Below are 20041 nucleotides of genomic sequence, written 5' to 3'. Positions count from 1 at the left end.
TTTTCTTTGTAGAGTTTACCTCATCTCTGCTCAACACTACAGGGTATAAACATTATATGAGACAGATTTCCAAATGACAGACAACTTTTCACTCCCCAGAATAAGCATATCATGTGTTTGGCTCTGAGGGTTTAACTTGGTTTTTTTAATAAATCCTTGGAAATAGTTAAATTATTACTTTCAATTAACATAGGTTGCTTCTGCTCTTGAACTCATACTCCAAGCATATGTAAATATTCTTGGAGCTCTCTGCCATCAATCAGAGTGAGAAACCTGCTCCTGTGACTTGTAATCTAGACAGTGATGGTTTCCAACATGTTCCAGCTGCAATTTTTTTTTTTTTACATTCACCGATCATTGTCTTGTAATATTTCTGGAGCTGGAGCAGTGCTGGTTCAAACCTAACATCAGTACAGTATGTGAGTCTCAACCTTCTCACCCCACATATTACAAGCCCTATTGCAATTTACAGGAATGATGTTAGTTTTGTCTCAGCTTGTTTCAATTCATACATCCAATTTCAAGTGTGAATATGCCTGCATACTTCTTTGATACATGATCTGTGCTAAGAGGTAACATTAATCAAACTGAAGGTAACTCCCACCCTTTGATAAAAACCTTTGACAGCTAGGTATTTCCTTCCTAAAGCTGCACCCTAAGAAATAGGGCCAAGCATTTTGGTTACCACATTGCTGTTCCCAAGGCAGCAGTGACCCTGAACAGCAGTGATTAGCCAAAACCATGATTTCACTCTTTCATGTCAAACATCTCTCTAGAGAAATTTGAATGATGTAGTACTATGGAGTCAATTCAGTGGCATCAGAAAAATGGTGGATTTTGTATGCAGTCTCACTGGATGGGGGACTGGGAGTAAAGGTAAAACAGAAGAGCAGATAATTTTTGCAGTCAGTGGGTAAGAAAAACAGATACAGATTAACAGAAAGAGCAAAGCAAATGGATGACAATGTCTGGCTTTACAGAGCAATCTAAGCAGGCTCTTGTCATAGCTAGAGAGTGAATTAATTATCCCAAATGTGAAACAGCCTCTCATATTCAGGGGTTCACATTTCACAGCCTATATCAACTATGTTGATCTCTCAACTCCACACTGGGAAAAGCATATTATACAGGCCACCTGGCTATTGTCCAAGGCTCTGCCTTTTGCATGGTGCCTCTGGAGTTGGCCAAATTGAAGAAAAGCTTTACAGTGTCAAAACTCTGCCTCTGTAAGACTGAAAAGTAGGTGTCATCTAAAATGTAGACACCTCTTCCCAGAGGGTGACTCTGCCACCCCACCTGCCTACCTACTCAACAAGGATCAATGGAAGGACACAATCCTCCTGAGAATGCTGCTAAGCAATTGGCAATGGCATTGCCATTCACTTTACAGGTATTTGATGCATTTATAGAGCATGCTCCACTCAGTAGGAAAGACATTACATAGGGATAAATCATGAGGCAGATAGCTTTGTGGGAACACGTATTTGATGCAAGACTCAGCAGCTATTGCCTTCATCCTAGAAGGCAGATAGATGTGTGAGGGAATTGGAGTATTTCCCCAGAGTATTCCCTGGACCACCATACTACTGATGCACAATTAATTGGGCCTGAGAAAGAAGCTGAAATTCTTGATTGAAACCATGTCTCCATGAAGTGCAAATTTTTCTTATGTAGATGTGCCAGAGCTTGTTAAAACTGAGGAGGCATTCTGCAGGGTACAATGCCATAAAAAAAAAAAGAGATACTGGTGAAAGAAGAGATACTGGTGAAAGAAGAGATACTGGAGTGGGCCTGACTCTGCTTTTGGTAAGACCTCATTTCCTGGCTGAAGTGCTGCATGGGTGGGGCTTATACTGTTCTGAGATGTAACTCCAGTATCTCTGTCAGGCTGAGCAGGTGAACCTGAACAGATGAATCAGAGATGCTTCACCTTGTGTGATATTTTTCTCTTACTAAGCAATTTTATGGCTTAAGGAGAATTGGTGTAATGGCTCCATGATCACAACCATGAAGCAAGCTGAGGTGGAGGTACAGAACACATTGGCTACCCTTGTGGTAGTGATCAACAACACCAACTCTGAAATTCAGGCAAAGCAACTTCAGAGAAAGAGGATTAGCAATCAAAAAGTTGCTAGCATGGTTTGTCCTGCTCTGTACTGGAACCATATACTGTGTCTTTCGAAACCAAATCCAGATTTTAAGTCACAAGGACACAAACCGTACTGGAAAGATTAACCATTTATCATAGTGCCAGCACAGAATGACAGCACTCACACTCAGCCCAAGGTGGGTTACCCAAAATCATTGGTGGCTGAGGATTTTAGAAAAACTTATAGATGCATATAACAATTTAATTTTAAATTTAAGTTCTCTGTCATTTTCTATAAAAGATGCTCTTAATTAGAACTGATCAGAAAACAGTACCTTTTCCTCTGAAAAATGCAGATGTCAAACAATTTTTGAACAGGAAAGCATTTTGATCTAAATGTTTACTGAGTTTAATTTTAACTGATTTCTTTGTTGTCCATTCATAGCCTGACATTTTCTCACATCTTCCAGCAAGCCCATTCAGCCACACTGCCATTTATGACCTGAAACAAAAGACTCAGTTCCTCAAAGTTCTTTGACTGACTTCAAGCAGCCTCTGATCTTTCTGATTTTAAAGTAAGGGCTTTTCATCTTCAGTCCATGCAATTTCCCACTGACAAACCTTCCTGAAAAGGAGGTGCAAATGACTATTAACTTAGGAAGGTACCAAGTGTAAAGTCATGACATAACATGGGCAGTATAAAAGACAGACCCAGGGTAGGCTAAATACATCTAAAACAGTGCTTTAAAGACATCAATTTTTGTTTTAGCTTTGTGGGAACTGAGCTGAAAAGTGACCTTCAAAGTAACCCAAATTTTCCATTTATTAATTTTCTTGTTTGAAAAATATGTGAATTTCCATCAGAGACAACAGCTTTTTTAAGGTGCCTGAACAACAGGGATGAAACAAAACCATGCAGAGAAGAATAATTCCAAGTCAAGGAGGTTTGGATATACCAGACATTCCACTCCCCTGCAAATTCCAAGGCAACCATGCCCAGATGGCATCTTGCCTGCCTGCCCAGCTGGCCCTCAACACCACAAGACTGCCAGAAATGGGAGCAGACAGTGGGCCAGCCTTGCAGATCTCTGCATTTCTGGGTGTCCTGGGTCCAGAAAAGGTGAAAAAACTTGCTTTCATCCAATACACTTGTTCTACAATCCCCACTCTGTCATCAGATCAACCAGGAAAGGACGTGACAGTCAAAATCTTTAGTGACCTGGACTTGGACTCTCAGGTAACCAGCCAGCTATCCACTGGATTCCAGACAAAATTCACACATCTTTACCAAAAAATATTGTGCACTGAAAACTTTCCACCTGTAGCACTAAAAGCCTGCATGTGAGGAAAAACTGAGACAGAGCAACAGAAAGGAGCACAGGCTATTTCATCAATGGGTGACCAAAGTTCATGACTGCCCCAGCCCATTCTGGAAGCCCATGAAGAGGGAAAGAAACTAATCACTACACTGGCTTTTGGTCTGGTTCTGACAAAAATTCTGGCATATGAGTTGAGTTTCTCTCTGTTGTCTCTAGAAGAATTTTATTTTACTCTTTTGACTGACAGCAAAATTAAGCCCACAAGGGTCAAGCCCACAAAATTCTATCAGTGGTATGATGCAATAGAAAAGCTTCTATGTCCTACTACCCAGAAAAGGTCAGATTTGAAGATTGGGGGTGCTTGTTTGTCCATTCTTCAAGGTGAATAACACTGTTAACCTCCTATCTTGTCTAAACCCCTTTCAAAATCAATCTTTCGAACATTGACACTCTACTTACTTATTGCAAGGATCAGCTCTCGTCTCTGTGCAAATCCAATAAGTCTCTCTGAGTCTTTGGAAACCACGACTGGGAAGCCATTGTAGTCAGTCTCTTTGATCAGGGTCTCCACGTCCTCCACGGTCATGCTGTCCTGGGTGAGCACGGAGAGAGGCGCCTCGCCCCGCCTCGGCCGCATCACGTCCGTGGCCAGCGTGCGGTGCGTGAACTCGTCCTTCACATCCAGGAAGGGGTAGCCATTCAGGTGGATGTGAGCTTCATAGATCCCCTCTTTCCCAAAGGCATCTGCCACCCACTTGCTTGTGACAGCTGCAGCCATAAGAGGCACAATGTACTCCAGGCCTCCAGTTAGCTCAAACATAATCACCACCAGAGAGACTGTCATTCGAGTAACGCCACCTGCCAACAAGGAGAAGACTCAAGTTTCTCTCAGGGCTGGTATACATACTAAGCAACTCACTTATATCTTTGAGTCTTGCACTCAAAAATGCATGCAATTATTTATGCTGAGTACTTTGCCCTTATACTCTTAGGTCTGTTTCTCTGCAGAAAGGTATTTTTCATCTACTGCAATTTTCATCGCAAAGGTTAAGGGAACTTGCTCATGCCAAAGTTGCTAGCATTGAAAAGCAAACAATGAATACTAAAAGACAGAGCTTTAAATCCAAAAAGGATGCCAAAAAAATCAGCTTCAATGGATACTTGAGAAAGTAAAACTGAATCCTGCTGTTAGCCCTCTAAATGACTCCAAGAATCAGTTCAGTGCCATGGCTGAGGCAGGTAGGAACGTGAAGAGGTGGCCTTCACACCAGCCTGTCTATAGCAGCCTCTTCTACACCAGCCTGTCTACTGCAGTCATACTGAGGAGAAAGCTGAGCATTATCTTTGGGCACAACACAGTTACAAAATCCTACCTTGGAACAGCTTAGGGCCACTGCAAGAGCTATGTTACAGCTTAAACTCTTGCTTTGGATAGCACTATAGTAATTCAGTTTGAACTGAGTACAACTTGGTTTGAGGCCATCCAGGCATGCAGCCACAGGCAGGGCTGTAGCTGTATTTTTCAGTCTAGTCTTTCCATATTAATTTCATAAGCAAGTTCCTCACTCCTTCAGTTTACATTAAAGGATAAAAACGATCACATAACTGAGGACAAGTGTGTATGTATCTCTGAATTATTAGGTAACATTTCTTTGCCCCTGTTCAAAAGGTAAATGTAATAAATCTGCTATTTTTGGGGCTCAAAATACAGCCCAATTTTAGATGAGAAAAATCAGAAACAGGTCATTAAAAGATCTTTTTATCTAGCAGCATACAGAAATATTCGATTGTTGATTACTTAACACTATGATCCAGATATGAATTTCATCTGAGGAATGCCTTAAACTTCTGACTGTGAAAAGCTGAGAGCAAATATCAGAGTAAGGATCATTTAATACTCCATTTCTCTTACTTCAGGCAAGACAGTCTTTGGTACAGAACAGCTTAAGTACAAGCTGTGACCTTTCTACTGTATTTCTCACCACACTATTAAAAACTACTGCACCTTAATTTGGACTGTGTAAAAGAGGAAGAAATTGCAGCCTCACCTTGAATCCTATGTGAAATTCTGGGCATCACAGTATAAAAAAAAAGGCATTAAGCTATTAGAAACCACCCAAAGGAGGACCACTAGGATGATGGAGTGTGGGAAGGGGAAGCTTTTGTGGAGTGGCTGAGGTCACTTAACCTGTTCAGCCTGGAGAGGACTAAGGGGAGACCTCATTCTGGTCTACAAAATTCTCACAAGGGGAAGCAGAGGGGCAGACACTGATCTCTTCTCTCTGGTGACCAGTGACAGTTGACCCAAGGGAATGGCTTGAACTTGTCTTGGGGAGGTTTAGGTTGGATATCAGGAAAAGATTCTTCACTCAGAAGAACCTGGTGGCTGAGTATTGGAACAGGCTCCCCAGGGAAGTGGTCAAAGCACCAAGCCTGACAGTTCAAGAGGTATTTGGACAATTCTCTTGGTGTGATTTTTGGGGTGTTCTGTGCATGGGCAGGATTTGGACTTGATGATCCTGATTGCTCCCTTCCAAATCAGCATATTCAATGCCTCTATAATTCTATGCTGACTACCAGATCATCTGCAACATCAGAGCCACATTTTTGTGCATTATTTATTTAATGAATATGAAGATCATTTACAGTAAAAAGGAAGTGCTTTACTTGTTTGGACAGTAAGATTCATCCCAGCTTTTTTTAAAACGTCTACTCTGCTGTGGGTGTTCACATCCAAAGGGATGACCCAGATTGCCTTTATAACCTCTAGATAAAAACAGGCCCTTTTGAGGCCAAATTCATCTGTTCCTTTGCCTGGTTTTAGATGTGTATGGGCAGATGAGACTGATCTTTCCCATACCTCATTTTTCTGTTTTGACTGTGAGGGGTATCAAGACAGTTAAACTCAGTTGTTGATATCTACATTACAGACATTAAATTTTCAAGCAAATCCCACCCTTCCTTCCTCTATAATGATCACACAAATGATCCTGCTTTTCCAATATGAGCATCCAAATCCAAAATTTTTCCAGCTCTTCCTTAAGTACATCTTTAATTTCAAACCTACCCAGTCACATTACTCGTGTGTTATGCCTCTCCACTATTTTTCATACACTGATGATGATATCAATAACAGCAACAAAAGGAGATAGAATATGCAAGTACATGAGGGGAAATATATGATCAGGTAAAAACATGCTCAGATGGTATGCTTGTAACATACTTCTTACTCTATGGCTAGAAATTTGATATGTGAGATATTTTTCAATTATCTTGCTTTAATAGTTAACAGATCGCTGCTGTTATATCCAATAAATCCTATTGATTGAGTGTAATCCAGTATTGGCCTATGATCAAAATGTAAACCAAAATACAGCTCAGTTGACCATAGCATGACACGCAGCCAATAAGACCCAGAATTTTTGCCTCTGTGTAGCTTAAAATTTAGCAAAAACTGGGATGTTTGCTTCCTGCACTGAGAGAGAGCACAGTCTAAACAAGCAAGTCCAGTTACAGTGAATTTCATTACATCAAATGGAAAAAATGCAAGCAAATGTATATCAAATGTACTCCTGCTTGGAAACCCGCAGCTTAACTTCAATTTATTCTTTCCTTTTCTCTGCTTTTGGCAGACTACAAGGAGTAGACATCAATGACTGCAAGCCTTTCTGTTGCTGACTATCTGGCAGATCACTGGAGCAACCAGCAGAGGAAGCTGCCTGCTCTTTAGCCCATCACATCTTGATTTCAACTTCTGTTGCCCCCAGAAATGCCAACACAGGCAGCTAACACCAACCCAGGCCCCTCCAGAGCATGTCCCCAAGCATGTCCCCAGTGTTGGTCACACACAAAGCAATGACCAGCAGAGACCCTACCCAAGCAAGCTGCAGCTCCCACCATGGCATAAAGGCCCGGTGTAACACAGTCTGCCCCAGGTCTGCACCAGTTCCTGAAGATGATCCAGTCATGATGGTGGTATGCCAGCTGCTCCACTCCAATCCCAACCATCCTGCCAGCTATGGCTCCAACAGCCATGCTAGGAATAAAAAGGCCTGAAGGGATCTGGAATGAAATACAGACACATGAGCACCTTGACAAAAATGGCAAGTATCAAACAATTTTAATTGACAGTAAGAGAACCAAGTTTCCATAGCCTCATGGCAGCCTACAGGGCTGATCCCCATGGTCTGACAGTTTTCTGCAGTGACAGAGTTTATGTGGCTACATGTGTATTAATAGCTTTATAAAAAGTTAGTGCACTTTTTAAAGAAATTTTGAACCCTATCTGCTGCATCCTACTGAAATAGGGAGACAAATGCTGTTTCTGAATAATAGTTTGCTTTTGAAGTCAAGATGTTCCTGGCTTTGCCTTTATTGCTTTCTCAGCAGGAGGTCAGGAGCTGCTGATGGTTCTGTCATAGGCTTGAGAATAAGCTTAACTGAAAATAACATAATGATTTCACCCTCTATCAGATGGAGCACTTTATGGTTTTATTACTACTTTTTCAGGCTAAATCAGACCAGATTTTGAATTAAATGTCAAATGAAGAGTAAAAATTCAGAGAAAGGAGGCTGACTGCTCAGGGACAACTAATTCTCCATCGCAGTTTACAATATATTTTCCAGAAAGCTGTGTGAATCATAACTTTGTTTGCTATACAGACAAGTCACAAATCATTAAAAACAGTATTTAAATGAGAATGGAGGGGGGGAAAAAAGAGAATGAAAATGTATTTTGCCTTGGATAAGTGCATTTCCTCTTAGGAAATTTCTACTTAGATGTCAAGTGCACCAGCAAGTTAGAGATGTATTTCCTGCTGGAGAAGACAATTCAGATCTGTGACAGGGGCTTGCTGGCAGCTTTTGTTGTTTGCAGAAAGGAAAGCCTATTATATCTTTTAAAGTCTGAAAATATACCTTGAGCTTCCTAGAGAACTTAACTAATCACCTCATCAGCAGAGCCCAGAGGCATCTAGGGCTGATAACAGCGGATGCTACAGCCCTCACCACATTGTGTTAACTTTGCTGATGCAGCTCAATTGAGTCTTCTAGATTTAGTAGGTAAAGCTATTTGGTCCGTTCTTTTACAGACAGGTTGAAACTGTCAATTGCTTCTAACAGTTTTTAAATATACAGGATAAATAAAGAATCACATTTTAAATAAAGAAACAAAGCTTTTCATGAACAAGCATAACAATGGGCTGTCAGCCATAAATCAGTTTCTAGAGTGAAAGGCTACACTCACTTCAAGTGTAGTGTTTAAGTGAAAAATGAGATACTCTAGTTTTGAGCATGGTATAAAATACAGTGTATAACTAAAAAAAGCTTCTCATTGTCTGCAGTCACCAGATCCACAAATAAATGCTCAGATAATGGGAGCTGTAGACAGACAGAACCTGTTTTTTATGTGCTCTATTAATCAGATATATAGAGTTCACCACAAATAGCTTGGTATATATGGAAAGCTTGGATACATTGTTCTTGGACCTTTCATCACTCATTTATGGGGAGAAGGAGTTGCTGAAGGAAAAAGCTGCAAATCCAGAATATTCAAATGACACATCAGTTAGTCTTCTCGTTCATTCCCCTTTTTTTCTGAGCTACAGTGCTTAAAAGTATTCAAAAATAGACTTTTCAGTCACTTTTATATTTCTGTGATGCTCTAAATGTGTAAAATAGTAAATTTAAAATTATTACTTCCTTGAGTATAGCTACCTTGAGGCACATTAAGACATTAATCCAACAAGACAAACAACAATGTAAATAGTCCATATCCATGAGAGAGCTAAAAAACAGCTGCAGTGGGAATCATCTTGAAATTGCTTATTGGCAACAGCGGGTTTAGATTTCCACACAGATTTCTTTTTCACTTAACACAACCGCAGATGACTGGAAGGTGGAAAAGCAGGGCTCAGTCCTGGGCTGCCACAGGGGCCCACAGGGCATGGTGCTGGCAGGGAGAGGAGCCAGCAGCACCTCAGGGACAGCCCTGTGGGCTCTTCAGGGACAGCCCCATGGCTGGGGCAGGGAGAGGAGCCAGCAGCACCTCAGGGACAGCCCCGTGGCTGGGGCAGTTCAGAGCCAGCAGCACCTCAGGGACAGCCCTGTGGGCTCCTCAGGGACAGCCCCATGGCTGGGGCAGTTCAGAGCCAGCAGCACCTCAGGGACAGCCCTGTGGGCTCCTCAGGGACAGCCCCGAGGCTGGGGCAGGGCAGGGCCAGCAGCACCTCAGGGACAGCCCTGTGGGCTCCTCAGGGACAGCCCCGAGGCTGGGGCGGGGCAGGGCAGGGCCAGCAGCACCTCAGGGACAGCCCCATAGCTGGGGCAGGTCAGAGCCACAGAGAGCCCACGCAACCCATCTGCGGCCCGCGCTACAATTTACCTTCATGCCGAAAGTGAATATGGTGATGACAATTTTGAACACCAAGGCCAAGGCCAGCTGCCACATGGCAGAGTAGACCCCAGGGCCAGCAGGTCTGTCGGGAATGTCATCCACGGGCCGGGTCATGTTGGGGTCGTTGATGTAGTCGCAGAGCTGCGAGGACTCCAGGGCGCCGCAGTCATTGAAGAGCTCGGAGATGAGCTCGCTGGTGCTCCGGCGCGTGTAGGGGTTGGGGTAGGCGATGATGGCGGTGATGGCTGTTATCACAATCACCTCCAGCACTGGGTATTTCCCAAGCCTGGTGGTTTTCCTCCTCCTGCACCAGGCGATGTTGCAGCGGATGAAGAGGGTCCCCCAGAGGCCCCCGAAGACGCCGAGCAGGATGAAGGGGAAGAGCTCAGCCATGTACCAGGGGGTGTGGTACTCCACGTAGAAAAGCACCAGCCGGCTGTTCCCAAAAGGATTGATGGATCTCAGCGTGAAGGCAGCCACCAGAGCAGCAAAAAATGACCTCCAGAGGGTCTTCAGGGGAAAGTAGTAGCTGACCTAAAACCAAGCAAAGGCCATAAACATTTCACTGAGTGTCACAGAGGGTGCTTCCTTTAACTACCACCACGATCTGTTTCATTTGACTTTACTGCGAGCACTAGACTTTACCACAGCCAGAATGTGTTCACAAAAGTATCAGAAAAGGCATGTTCAGATTTCAGAAAAGGAGTAGCAACTAGTTTAAAATTTAAACCCATACTTTCTATCTAGAAAGTATAAGAAATGCTTGACAGCTTGGTCCATGCATTAGCTAGCTGGAGGCTAGAGAAACCTCAGCAGAGGGATATATTTCCATACTCAGTCATCTAATTTGTTTTCGGCTACTCAGATTATGCTAAAATACCTGGTTGTTTCTTATTATTGGAAATCATAGATTTTTTTATAGGGGAAAAAATAAGCATATAAATATTTGAAAAATAATGAGTAATCTCGGAGAAAGGTATCAAATTGAAATATATTTACTGACGCAAGTGAACTGCCAGGTCTCACCTCTTCCAGACTAAAAAGCACACCTCCAATTGGAGCCCCAAAGGCAACTGAAACTCCTGCAGCAGCTGCAGCTGAAAGTACCTGCAAAGCAAATGTTTACATACAAGGCATGAGTTGTATGAAACCCCCAGTATCCAGACAGGGAAAATAAAAATTTATGAGCCAAGCTCACCTCTCTTCTCTTTCCTTCATTCTTGCTGTACTTAGAGAAGAGGCTGCTGAAGAAGTTTCCACAGCAACAGGCCACATGGACTAATGGGCCCTCTTTCCCAAGGCTGAGGCCTGAAGATACCACCAGAACCAAGGTGACTGTTTTGATTAAAAGTGTCCATTTTCCCAGGTAGCCCCTAATAATGAACCCACTCAAGATGGTTTTTATCTGGAAAGCAGGAAGAACATGTTGAAAAGATGAAGAATCCTTTTCTACTCTGAACTTTCAAATGGAGTTAAAACTCCAGCAGAGTTTAAAAAGTTGCAGACTGCTTGAAAAGAGACAGTGATGGAGAGAAAGAAACTGTAGGTAGGGCATCTTTCCCACAGCAATATCTGAGCAGGGGTTAGGCAGACCACACTTTTACTGCTGTTACGGGTGGTCCCCATAACAGGCAGTAAGGACTCTCACAGAGATCAATAGAAATATGAAACTCTTACATATCTCCTTGCCTTACAAGATCAGAGTTAAGCTGGATTTGAGTTTAGCAAAGCAGAAAAAAAGCAAATAAACAACAACAGACTTTTTCCAGATAAAATGCACAAAAAAAGTTCTAGGTATTTGGAATCACTGTGCCATAAAAGCATGCACATATTCCGAAATAAGAAAGTCCAAAAGATCATATTTCTAAACATTTTGTCTTAATTTTGCTAGTGTGTGGCTCAGAAAGCACAATGCTTGTGCATGACACAAAGGCTGCAGGGTGGGATTTGGGTTTGGACTCCATGCATGCAAATGGGCTGGAGCTGAGCCTCACCTCACAGGAGGGATTTACCACTTGGAAACTGGCTTTGTAGTTAACTATGAGAACTTTTTAAAACCACAAATATATCAAACACATAACAAAGACACACATAACTACTTTCAAACATGTAAATTATTCAAATATTTTAAATTATTTGTGGTGAGTTTTTTTGAAACATTTGGATGCTTCTCTTAGAGATCAAGAGCAAAAGTACGCCAAGATTTCTAAGCTTTGGGCTGTTAATTCTGTCTGCCACATTCCTAAACAATAATTCCAGTAGTTCCATAGCACTTCTAACAAGAGACTGCCCTGATTTCAAAGACTTTTAATAACTCTGCTGGTTGAATTACAAGGTTCTTCATTCAACAGCTTAAATATGGACTGAGGCTTAATATGTAAAATACTGAAAACCAAGTACATATTTTGGCTGCTATAATGTTGTCATGCTGGCACAATGTACATTACTCTGTCTTTAGGAAAACAATTTGCAAAAGATGTGCACCAGACACTTTTCAGGCATCCCAAATGATGGGCATCTTCAGCAGTTTAGGAAACCTTAGCTTTGTAGCCCACCCTCTTCTTTTTATTTCACTTTTATTTAGAGCCTAGCCTAGAAAATAACTGGTTTTGTAACTGGCCCAAGTAATTTCATCCTAGGAAAATTCTCTATAATCTTCTAGTGAGTGTGTCTCTTGGAGATGTTGATTTTTAATTCACACTCTGGCAACGAACAAGTACATGCATTAACCTGTCACAGTGACATATGAGCACTTTTTACTATGAAAGTAGTAAATGATGATCACCATAAAAGCATAAAAAAAGGAATGAAGGCAGATGAGATGGAAAGACAATTTTCTTTGTTGCTATGCTATCCCATAGTACAGTTCTGGAATGGGAAAAGACAGTCATTTTTTTGTTGTTGTGGTTTGGAGTTTTTTTGATATTCATGCACAAAGGGAAACTCACCTCTGGGATTCCAGAGCCACAGGCATAAGGAGCAAACACTCTGACCAGGGAGACTGCCAGGAAAGCAAAACATAGAGCCCACATAATGTACAGAAAATAGTTTAGAATGTAAGCACTTGCACCCTAGAAAAATAACAGTAACAAACATTGTTAGACAAATGCAGATTGGCAAATCTCACACTTCTACTAGTAATCATGATGGCATGGAGCCTGATTTCTCATTTACATGGTAAGTGCTGCTTTTCCTCAGGAAGGACAAGTAGTTTTATATACTCCAACAATTTTATTACTCATGGAAAGAAGCAGCGTACTAATAAATACCTAACCCAGTCCACACAGTCTGTTTGCAAGGGACCCAAATACCTTAAACTGAGCATCTTTCGAGCAATAAAAAATCCAACTAACCCACATAAGGTTCCAAAACATCAAACAAAAGCACCATAAGGGCAAAAGCAATAGGTAATGAAAAGGCACCTAATGAAGGAATCTGCTGTGTTCATCCCATGGTGGGGGACAAGGAATGAGACCCTGATGGGAATTTTTCCCAGGGCTGGTATTCAAAGGTCAGTTCTCCATGCAGATGCTGATTTTTCAAAAACATCCCTGTGTGTATCAGTAGCCAGTCCAGTTCACAAACAGGAAGTGTAAAACCATACAAAAATAATTTCTTTCTATATAATGCTGTCCACGAAAGGGTTGAAAATAATTTGGAAACATCATAGCTTGGCAGAACCCTCCCACACATCTCAGCTTATTACTGACTGGAACAATTTTAAAATATTAGGGCAAAAATTACTATTTTCAAACTGAATAGCTTTTAGCTTTACTTTTCTAACAGAATGGGAATGCTAATGATCATTAGCAATGGTTGACTGTGCAGTGCCATGGTGAAAGCATAGTCAATAGTAACCTTCAAGTTTCTACCTTTTTCCAATGATCAAGTCAAAACCTTTGTTAAAATCTGCCTTGGAATACCTCTGCCTCTTCACATGCATATATTTTTTAGATTCATTTCAAAAACCCACCTACATGGACAAAAGACAATCTACTCAGCAGCATCAAATCAATACAAGGAGCTTAAGCCTTCAAACAATATCCTGCAGCAACATGACACTAGAGAATAAAAGACTGAGATGGATCTCAGTGCATGAATTGGTATGAATCCTTCACCTCTACGTGAACTCTTCCTACCGGATGCAATCCCAGCTGCTCGAGAGCATCAGGGCCCCTGCCTCTGCTCTGCAGGACAGCAGCCTGGATATCAACATTATGATAAATCAAGGAGGAAAACAGGCATTAATCAATTGTATCAGTCAACAGAGCTGGCCAAACCTTGTTCCCAGTCATAAAAAACTTAAGAGATGAGAAGTCTCCCTGTTTTCAAATCTGCAAGGAATAAACTTTTAATAGCATGGATGTTTGCTAGCTTCATTTTTCAGGTGTGTCCAAATGAAAATCCAGTAAGGATACCACTAACCCTTATCCTTATGGCTGTATCTGGAGGAAGGGCATTTTGTTAAGCTGGTGCTTGCTGAAGTTAGCAGCTGGCTTTGCTGATGACAGCAGAATCCTGAAGCAATACAGGGCTATCCCCCAAAGCCCTGGGACTGAGCAGTCAGGGATCCCACACTGGCAGTGATTGACATCTGGCTGTGGTAACCAAGGGCCTTTGTTGCTACAGCTGAAGACAGTCTCATGAATGTCTTCTCCTAGTGCTTTCAATTACAAACAGCTATGACAATATTTACTCTTCCTCTAGAGAAAACTCTGGATATCTTGCCTCAGGGCAGAATCCTCCTGTCAGTGTGAACCTGGAATACCTCCAAAGAAGGCCAACATGATTACAAAAATTTGGCCCTTCTAGGGTTGAGTAGAAGCTGTAGTTTTGCTTCTAAATTCACTGGAGAAAAATTAAATTTGTTTCTTTTTACTTCTTCTTCTTCTTTGCATCTCAGAAGTCATAAGAAACCTCTGTCAGCTCGTTACTGCAGTCACACATACACCTACAGTGCTGTGGCAGGACCCCACAAGGGTCTGTATGGCCAGTTCAATCTTATCCCTTGGGACATCTCTCATTGTTACATTTTCCAGATATCTGGCATTCTGCAGGTTCAACTGCAACAGCTTCTAATGATTAATAATATGAAAACCTTTGGGAAGTGAAGTAGCAGTAACTCAGTATAGCAAATGGTTCATTTCTCATCCATTACATGCCATTACTAAGGCTCTGAATCAGTGAAAGTCTTGAGCATGTACACTGGAGTCAGAGGCTGAAGCAGATCACCAGCAGAGCTGATCCTGCTATGACCTTTGCCATGATAGCTCAAAAGACTCACCCTGGAAGCAATAGTAATGAAGCAAGAAGGAAAACTGAGCAAAATTTTGTATTTCAGTTTGCCAGACCAAGCAATATTTCAGATCTGGTGTCAGTCCAGTTTAGATACAAATGGAACACAATTGAAAAGAACCCTCACAAACTCAGACCACTGAAATAAACCCCATCCCTCAGGATGCTCTCCAATGTGTGGTTACTGCAGAGGCCCAGAGCCCTGCTCTGACTCCATGGGGATCTCACACTTTGCAGACTCTCTCCTGTGGATGTTACAGCAGGGTGTGTCCTCAAGGCTGCAAAAGTGAGAAGTGGGTTCCAGGTCTAGAGAGGCTTCCTTGTCCTGTAGCCCTCAGCTTCATGACAGGAGATCCGGAAGCCCTAGGATAGGAATTCAGTCCATTGCTGGATCCAGTGTCATGATCCATGGAGAGATGGGGTCCTTTCCTCTACCCTGGACATGTGTCCAGCCATCAAAACCTCTATCCTTACACTGGACACGTGCAAGCCACCAAAAATGGGGTCCTCAGCTCCACTGAAGCTGGGGTTGGGACCAAACTCAATCTGCAGAACAGGGAAAGTCCAGATCACCAGTGACATCTGATGACCTTTTGATCTGCCAGTGAATTTGAGGTTTTGAAACTCCCTCACACCAAAAAACCCTCTTCACCTCCTCTTCAAAAGTAGTTCCAGACCAGAAGGGTGAAGGATAATTGGCCTACCAAACAATGATTAGGGAAGAAAGCATAGCTTGGTAGGTGTCTAATGGGTTATTATGTTTTCCATAATAATTTATAGCAAGTCTCTGCTTTGGGCTCATTTTATGGGACCGCTAGAATGGAAACATTTTTCAAGAGATGCCATAGGAAAAGTCACAATTCTCCATGAAAATGTATGTACAGGGTTTATCACAGCCATAAATTGGCAAAACCACAAGGAAGAACTGATCTAAATTTCAGTCCTCAAAATGTCAAAGTTAGTTGGCTATGACAAGAAAGAATCACAGTTATACATAAAAAAAGAAGGCATGTCAGACCGGAGTACCTTTAGGGAAACTGCTCCAAATACTTTTTGCCTAAATCGTGCTCCAATGAGCACTGTTGTTTTATAGGGCTCTTCTGTAAATGTCAGGCACAAAGTGAAACATAGGAAAAAAACCAGCAAAATTATTCTGAAACTCAGTCAAGTTCAGTGTCTTTTTATACCTCCTAAAATCCTCTACCTCTACAGGAACCATACAGCACAAAACTTGCCCAAATTATAAGCCTTTTGAACAGAAGTCTTTCGAACAAAACTGAATTTTTCCTTTCCAATTTACATTTTTATTGGGCTTTCCCTGGGATTTCAGTGTAACAGTAACAGACAGGTATATATTCTGAAACTCAGTCAAGTTCAGTGTCTTTTTATACCTCCTAAAATCCTCTACCTCTACAGGAACCATACAGCACAAAACTTGCCCAAATTATAAGCCTTTTGAACAGAAGTCTTTCGAACAAAACTGAATTTTTCCTTTCCAATTTACATTTTTATTGGGCTTTCCCTGGGATTTCAGTGTAACAGTAACAGACAGGTATATTAATAATATTTACAGCCTCCAGCAGACCCTCAGGAACCCACAGATCTTAGAGGCACATTTGTTTTAGGAAAGTAACTAAAACTAAGCCAAGATGAACCTTTTCTTCTTTGTCCTACTATGACAGTACAGCAGGACGTGAGAAGCTCAATTTGAACACAAAGTGATGAAGTTTCACAGTGCTCACCTGGCTGATGGCTTTTCTAAAGGCCACAGCACGCAACAGTCATGACTGCTGGTTTTGAGAAGCAGAAGAAAGCAATAAATTTTCTCAAGGACATGCATCTTTCCTCTATTCCAGCCAAAGTAACAGAATGACAAACACATGTACAGGATTTCCAAATCCCCTAATAATTGTAACAGTTTCCTCTTTTTTCCCTTCTCACGTTTTGTTTTGGTCTTTGGGTTTTTTGTTCGGTTTGGGTTTTTTTGTTTTGTTAGGGGGGTTTTGCTTTTGTTTTGGGGTTTGTTTTTTTTTTTGTTCTTGTTCTCTTACATTACATGAGCCCCATGCTGTAGCTTTGTATCAGGGTAATATTTCTTCACTTTCACAAAGACACCCCAAACAGCTGTTACCAGCTGTAACATCCACAGGAGAGAGTCTGCAAAGTGTGAGATCCCCATGGAGTCAGAGCAGGGCTCTGGGCCTCTGCAGTAACCACACATTGGAGAGCATCCTGAGGGATGGGGTTTATTTCAGTGGTCTGAGTTTGTGAGGGTTCTTTTCAATTGTGTTCCATTTGTATCTAAACTGGACTGACACCAGATCTGAAATATTGCTTGGTCTGGCAAACTGAAATACAAAATTTTGCTCAGTTAATGAAGACCAGGGTGAACCTAGCAAGCCTCTGGCAAAGGGAAGCTCAGCACTGTGACTGGCAACCTGCCAGTGAGCACCCCACTGCTTCCCCTGGGGTTCATTAGAACTACAGAAAATGGAGCTATACCTATGCGCAGACACTCCCACCTTGTACTTCTTGTCCTGTACAGCTAAAGCAGCACTGAAGGGAGCATGAATGACACACCTGCCTGGCAATGAAGGTGACCTCAAACACTGTCTGCAGGACCAGACAACCTCCACACTGAGGGGAAGATCTGAGACAACCTCTCCAGATCACCCACTCACTCATCATATTCAGCTTTTGCCAAATTCAAGTCAGAAATAAGGAGGAAGGAGGGATTTGAGACAATAATTCTGCCAAAGATTTGAGTTGTGAAGGGATCAATATTATTCAATACATTAAATAACTTAGGTTGAAAATGAAATGTGTTTTTTGTATTTTTTACAGGAATTATCTGCCAAATGGTGTACAGAAAGGCTTCTTTTTATTGTTTTCAAAACGAAATTTCACCTGCGTTGCTGTGAAACAGCATTCTTTGTATTTAAAATTACTATAATTATGAAAAAGAAAAAAGGAAGGGGAAAAAATCTGAAAATATAAGTTTCATGTCTGGTAAAACATCAGCTTTTTACCTTCCTGTCCAACAGCCCTGCAAATCCTTCACTGTGGTGACCCCCAGGGAGTCCACTCTTTCCCCAGATTTGGTGCTAGCTAAGTCTCTTGATGTGTCATAGAGAGACTGATTGAAAGGGATAAACAAGCAGTTCTTATGCAGCTCCCTGTATTAGAATACATAAAACCCCATCTGCAATCCCAAAAATACCCTCATAAATGTATTTGTCAGTGCTCATCTTTTTTTTTTTTTTGTCCCATAAAATTATGTTTAAAAGGAAAAAAATAAAATGCAGCTCAGGCCCCCTGGTGATTATGCTATGTGTGTTATGAAACACTTTTAGTTTAATACTGTTTAAAAAGAGAGTGCAATCTCACAGTTTTCCAGTTTCCATTGCACTGAAACCACAGGACCTCCTTCAAGTTAAGCAGATATTGCTTGTGGAAATGTCTTTTTCTGCAGTGTGCTCAGTTCATTGCTTGCTCTTTCAGGGAAACTCTCTGGAGGGACCATCAGCAGCTATGAAGAAGGGCACTGCCTGTGCTGTGCCCCCAAGCTCATCCCATACCTCCGACTGGCTCACGAGCAGCTCCGACCATTTCTGCCACTGGGGGCACTTGTCCCTGTCATCGAACGTGGTCTCGTTGGACGTCCAGCAGCACTGCTCGTGGCTGTACCAGAAGGCAGACAGACAGACACCCTCCTTCAGGTCTGTCATCCAATCCACAGCTAAATCTATCACTCCAGCCAATGTACCTGGGGGAAAAAAAAAAACCGCAGGAAAAACAATTTAAGTCCTTGCAACCTAAAAACAATCAGGTTGCAAGGACTTAAAATATCTAATTTTAATAGTATATTAAAAGCCATGATTTGGGTAAGCAGGCACAATGTAAGGCTGTGTTCTCAGCCTGGAGAAGAGAAGAGAAGCAGCCTCCCAGCTGCCTCCCAGCACCTGAAGGGGGCTTATTAAAAAAAAGGGGACAGACTTTCTATCAGGGCCTGCTGCAGTAGGGCAAGGGCGAACAATTTCAAACTAAGAGAGGTTGATTTAGACTAAGTATAAGGAAAAATATTTTTACAATGAGGGTGGTGAAACACTGGAACAGGTTGCCCAGAGAGGTGGATGCCCCATCCCTGGAAACATTCAAGGGCAGGAAGGACAGGATGGCCTTTAAAGGCCCCTTCCAACCCAAACCATTCTCTGCATCAATAAATGCAAACATGCCAAAGAACTGGGGGAAATAGCAAGTTTTTCTGACCTTCAGTGCTCTCTCATAGGCTTTTATTTCAAACATTATAATTTTCATACTGACTGATGGCCAACTAGGGGGGATATAACCAATGCAGGCCTGCAGCTTGTCCCAGGCAGGTTCCCCATCTGGCTGAGATGGGGAGGGAGGGAAGACATCGTGCAGGGTCTCTATACACACACCTGACCATGTGTATAAACCTTATTGTGCATTTCAGGGGTAAGGGAGGAGAAGGACATCTGTGTTTATGTACAGCTTTACTGGTCCCAGCACAGCAACTTCTTAGAAGGATCCTTTCATTACAGACACAACATAATGCCATATTCTGACTTATGAACTTAACAGAATGGGGTTTTTGATAAGTGTGTACAGTGATTAGCAATCGGGACATGCAGAATAAAATCCTTCAAGTCCTCCGTGTACCACAGCGCTTGTTTCAGCTGCTCCCCGGTAATTACACAGAGCTACAGTGACACCCGCTGGCCACCAGGAACAGACACAGGCAAACTTTGTGTCTACACAGACACAAAGAAAGAAAATTTCTGCTTCTCTAGGTCACTTGCTCATCAGCAATAATAACCTGTCCCAGCAACAGCACCCTCAGAGCAGGTGGGTCCCCTGGAATGCAAGAGCAGCAGGAATGGGAGGCTGGGAGCAGCCAGAACATAGAGAGGCAGACCTGTG

The 20041-nt window shown here is 42.1% G+C and overlaps 1 protein-coding gene across 1 annotated transcript in view; it reads right to left on the bottom strand.

Moving 5' to 3' along the window:
* The window catches only part of CLCN4 (chloride voltage-gated channel 4), a 39564-nt gene that overhangs the window by 3048 nt on the left and 16475 nt on the right, over positions 1-20041 (bottom strand). The window contains exons 4-10 of the mRNA XM_054271646.1: positions 18676-18863; positions 12751-12873; positions 11001-11207; positions 10829-10909; positions 9791-10336; positions 7284-7470; positions 3868-4266 (exon numbers count right to left, since the gene is read on the bottom strand). Of these exons, the coding sequence (XP_054127621.1) occupies positions 3868-4266; positions 7284-7470; positions 9791-10336; positions 10829-10909; positions 11001-11207; positions 12751-12873; positions 18676-18863 (1731 nt within the window). The remainder of the gene's footprint in view (positions 1-3867; positions 4267-7283; positions 7471-9790; positions 10337-10828; positions 10910-11000; positions 11208-12750; positions 12874-18675; positions 18864-20041) is intronic.

Source organism: Melozone crissalis, unplaced genomic scaffold (assembly GCF_028551555.1).
Source record: "Melozone crissalis strain CALT ecotype California unplaced genomic scaffold, PUWL_Pcris_2 ptg000013l_1, whole genome shotgun sequence".
NCBI classification, from domain to species: domain Eukaryota; kingdom Metazoa; phylum Chordata; class Aves; order Passeriformes; family Passerellidae; genus Melozone; species Melozone crissalis.
This window is presented reverse-complemented; position numbering and strand designations above follow the sequence as displayed.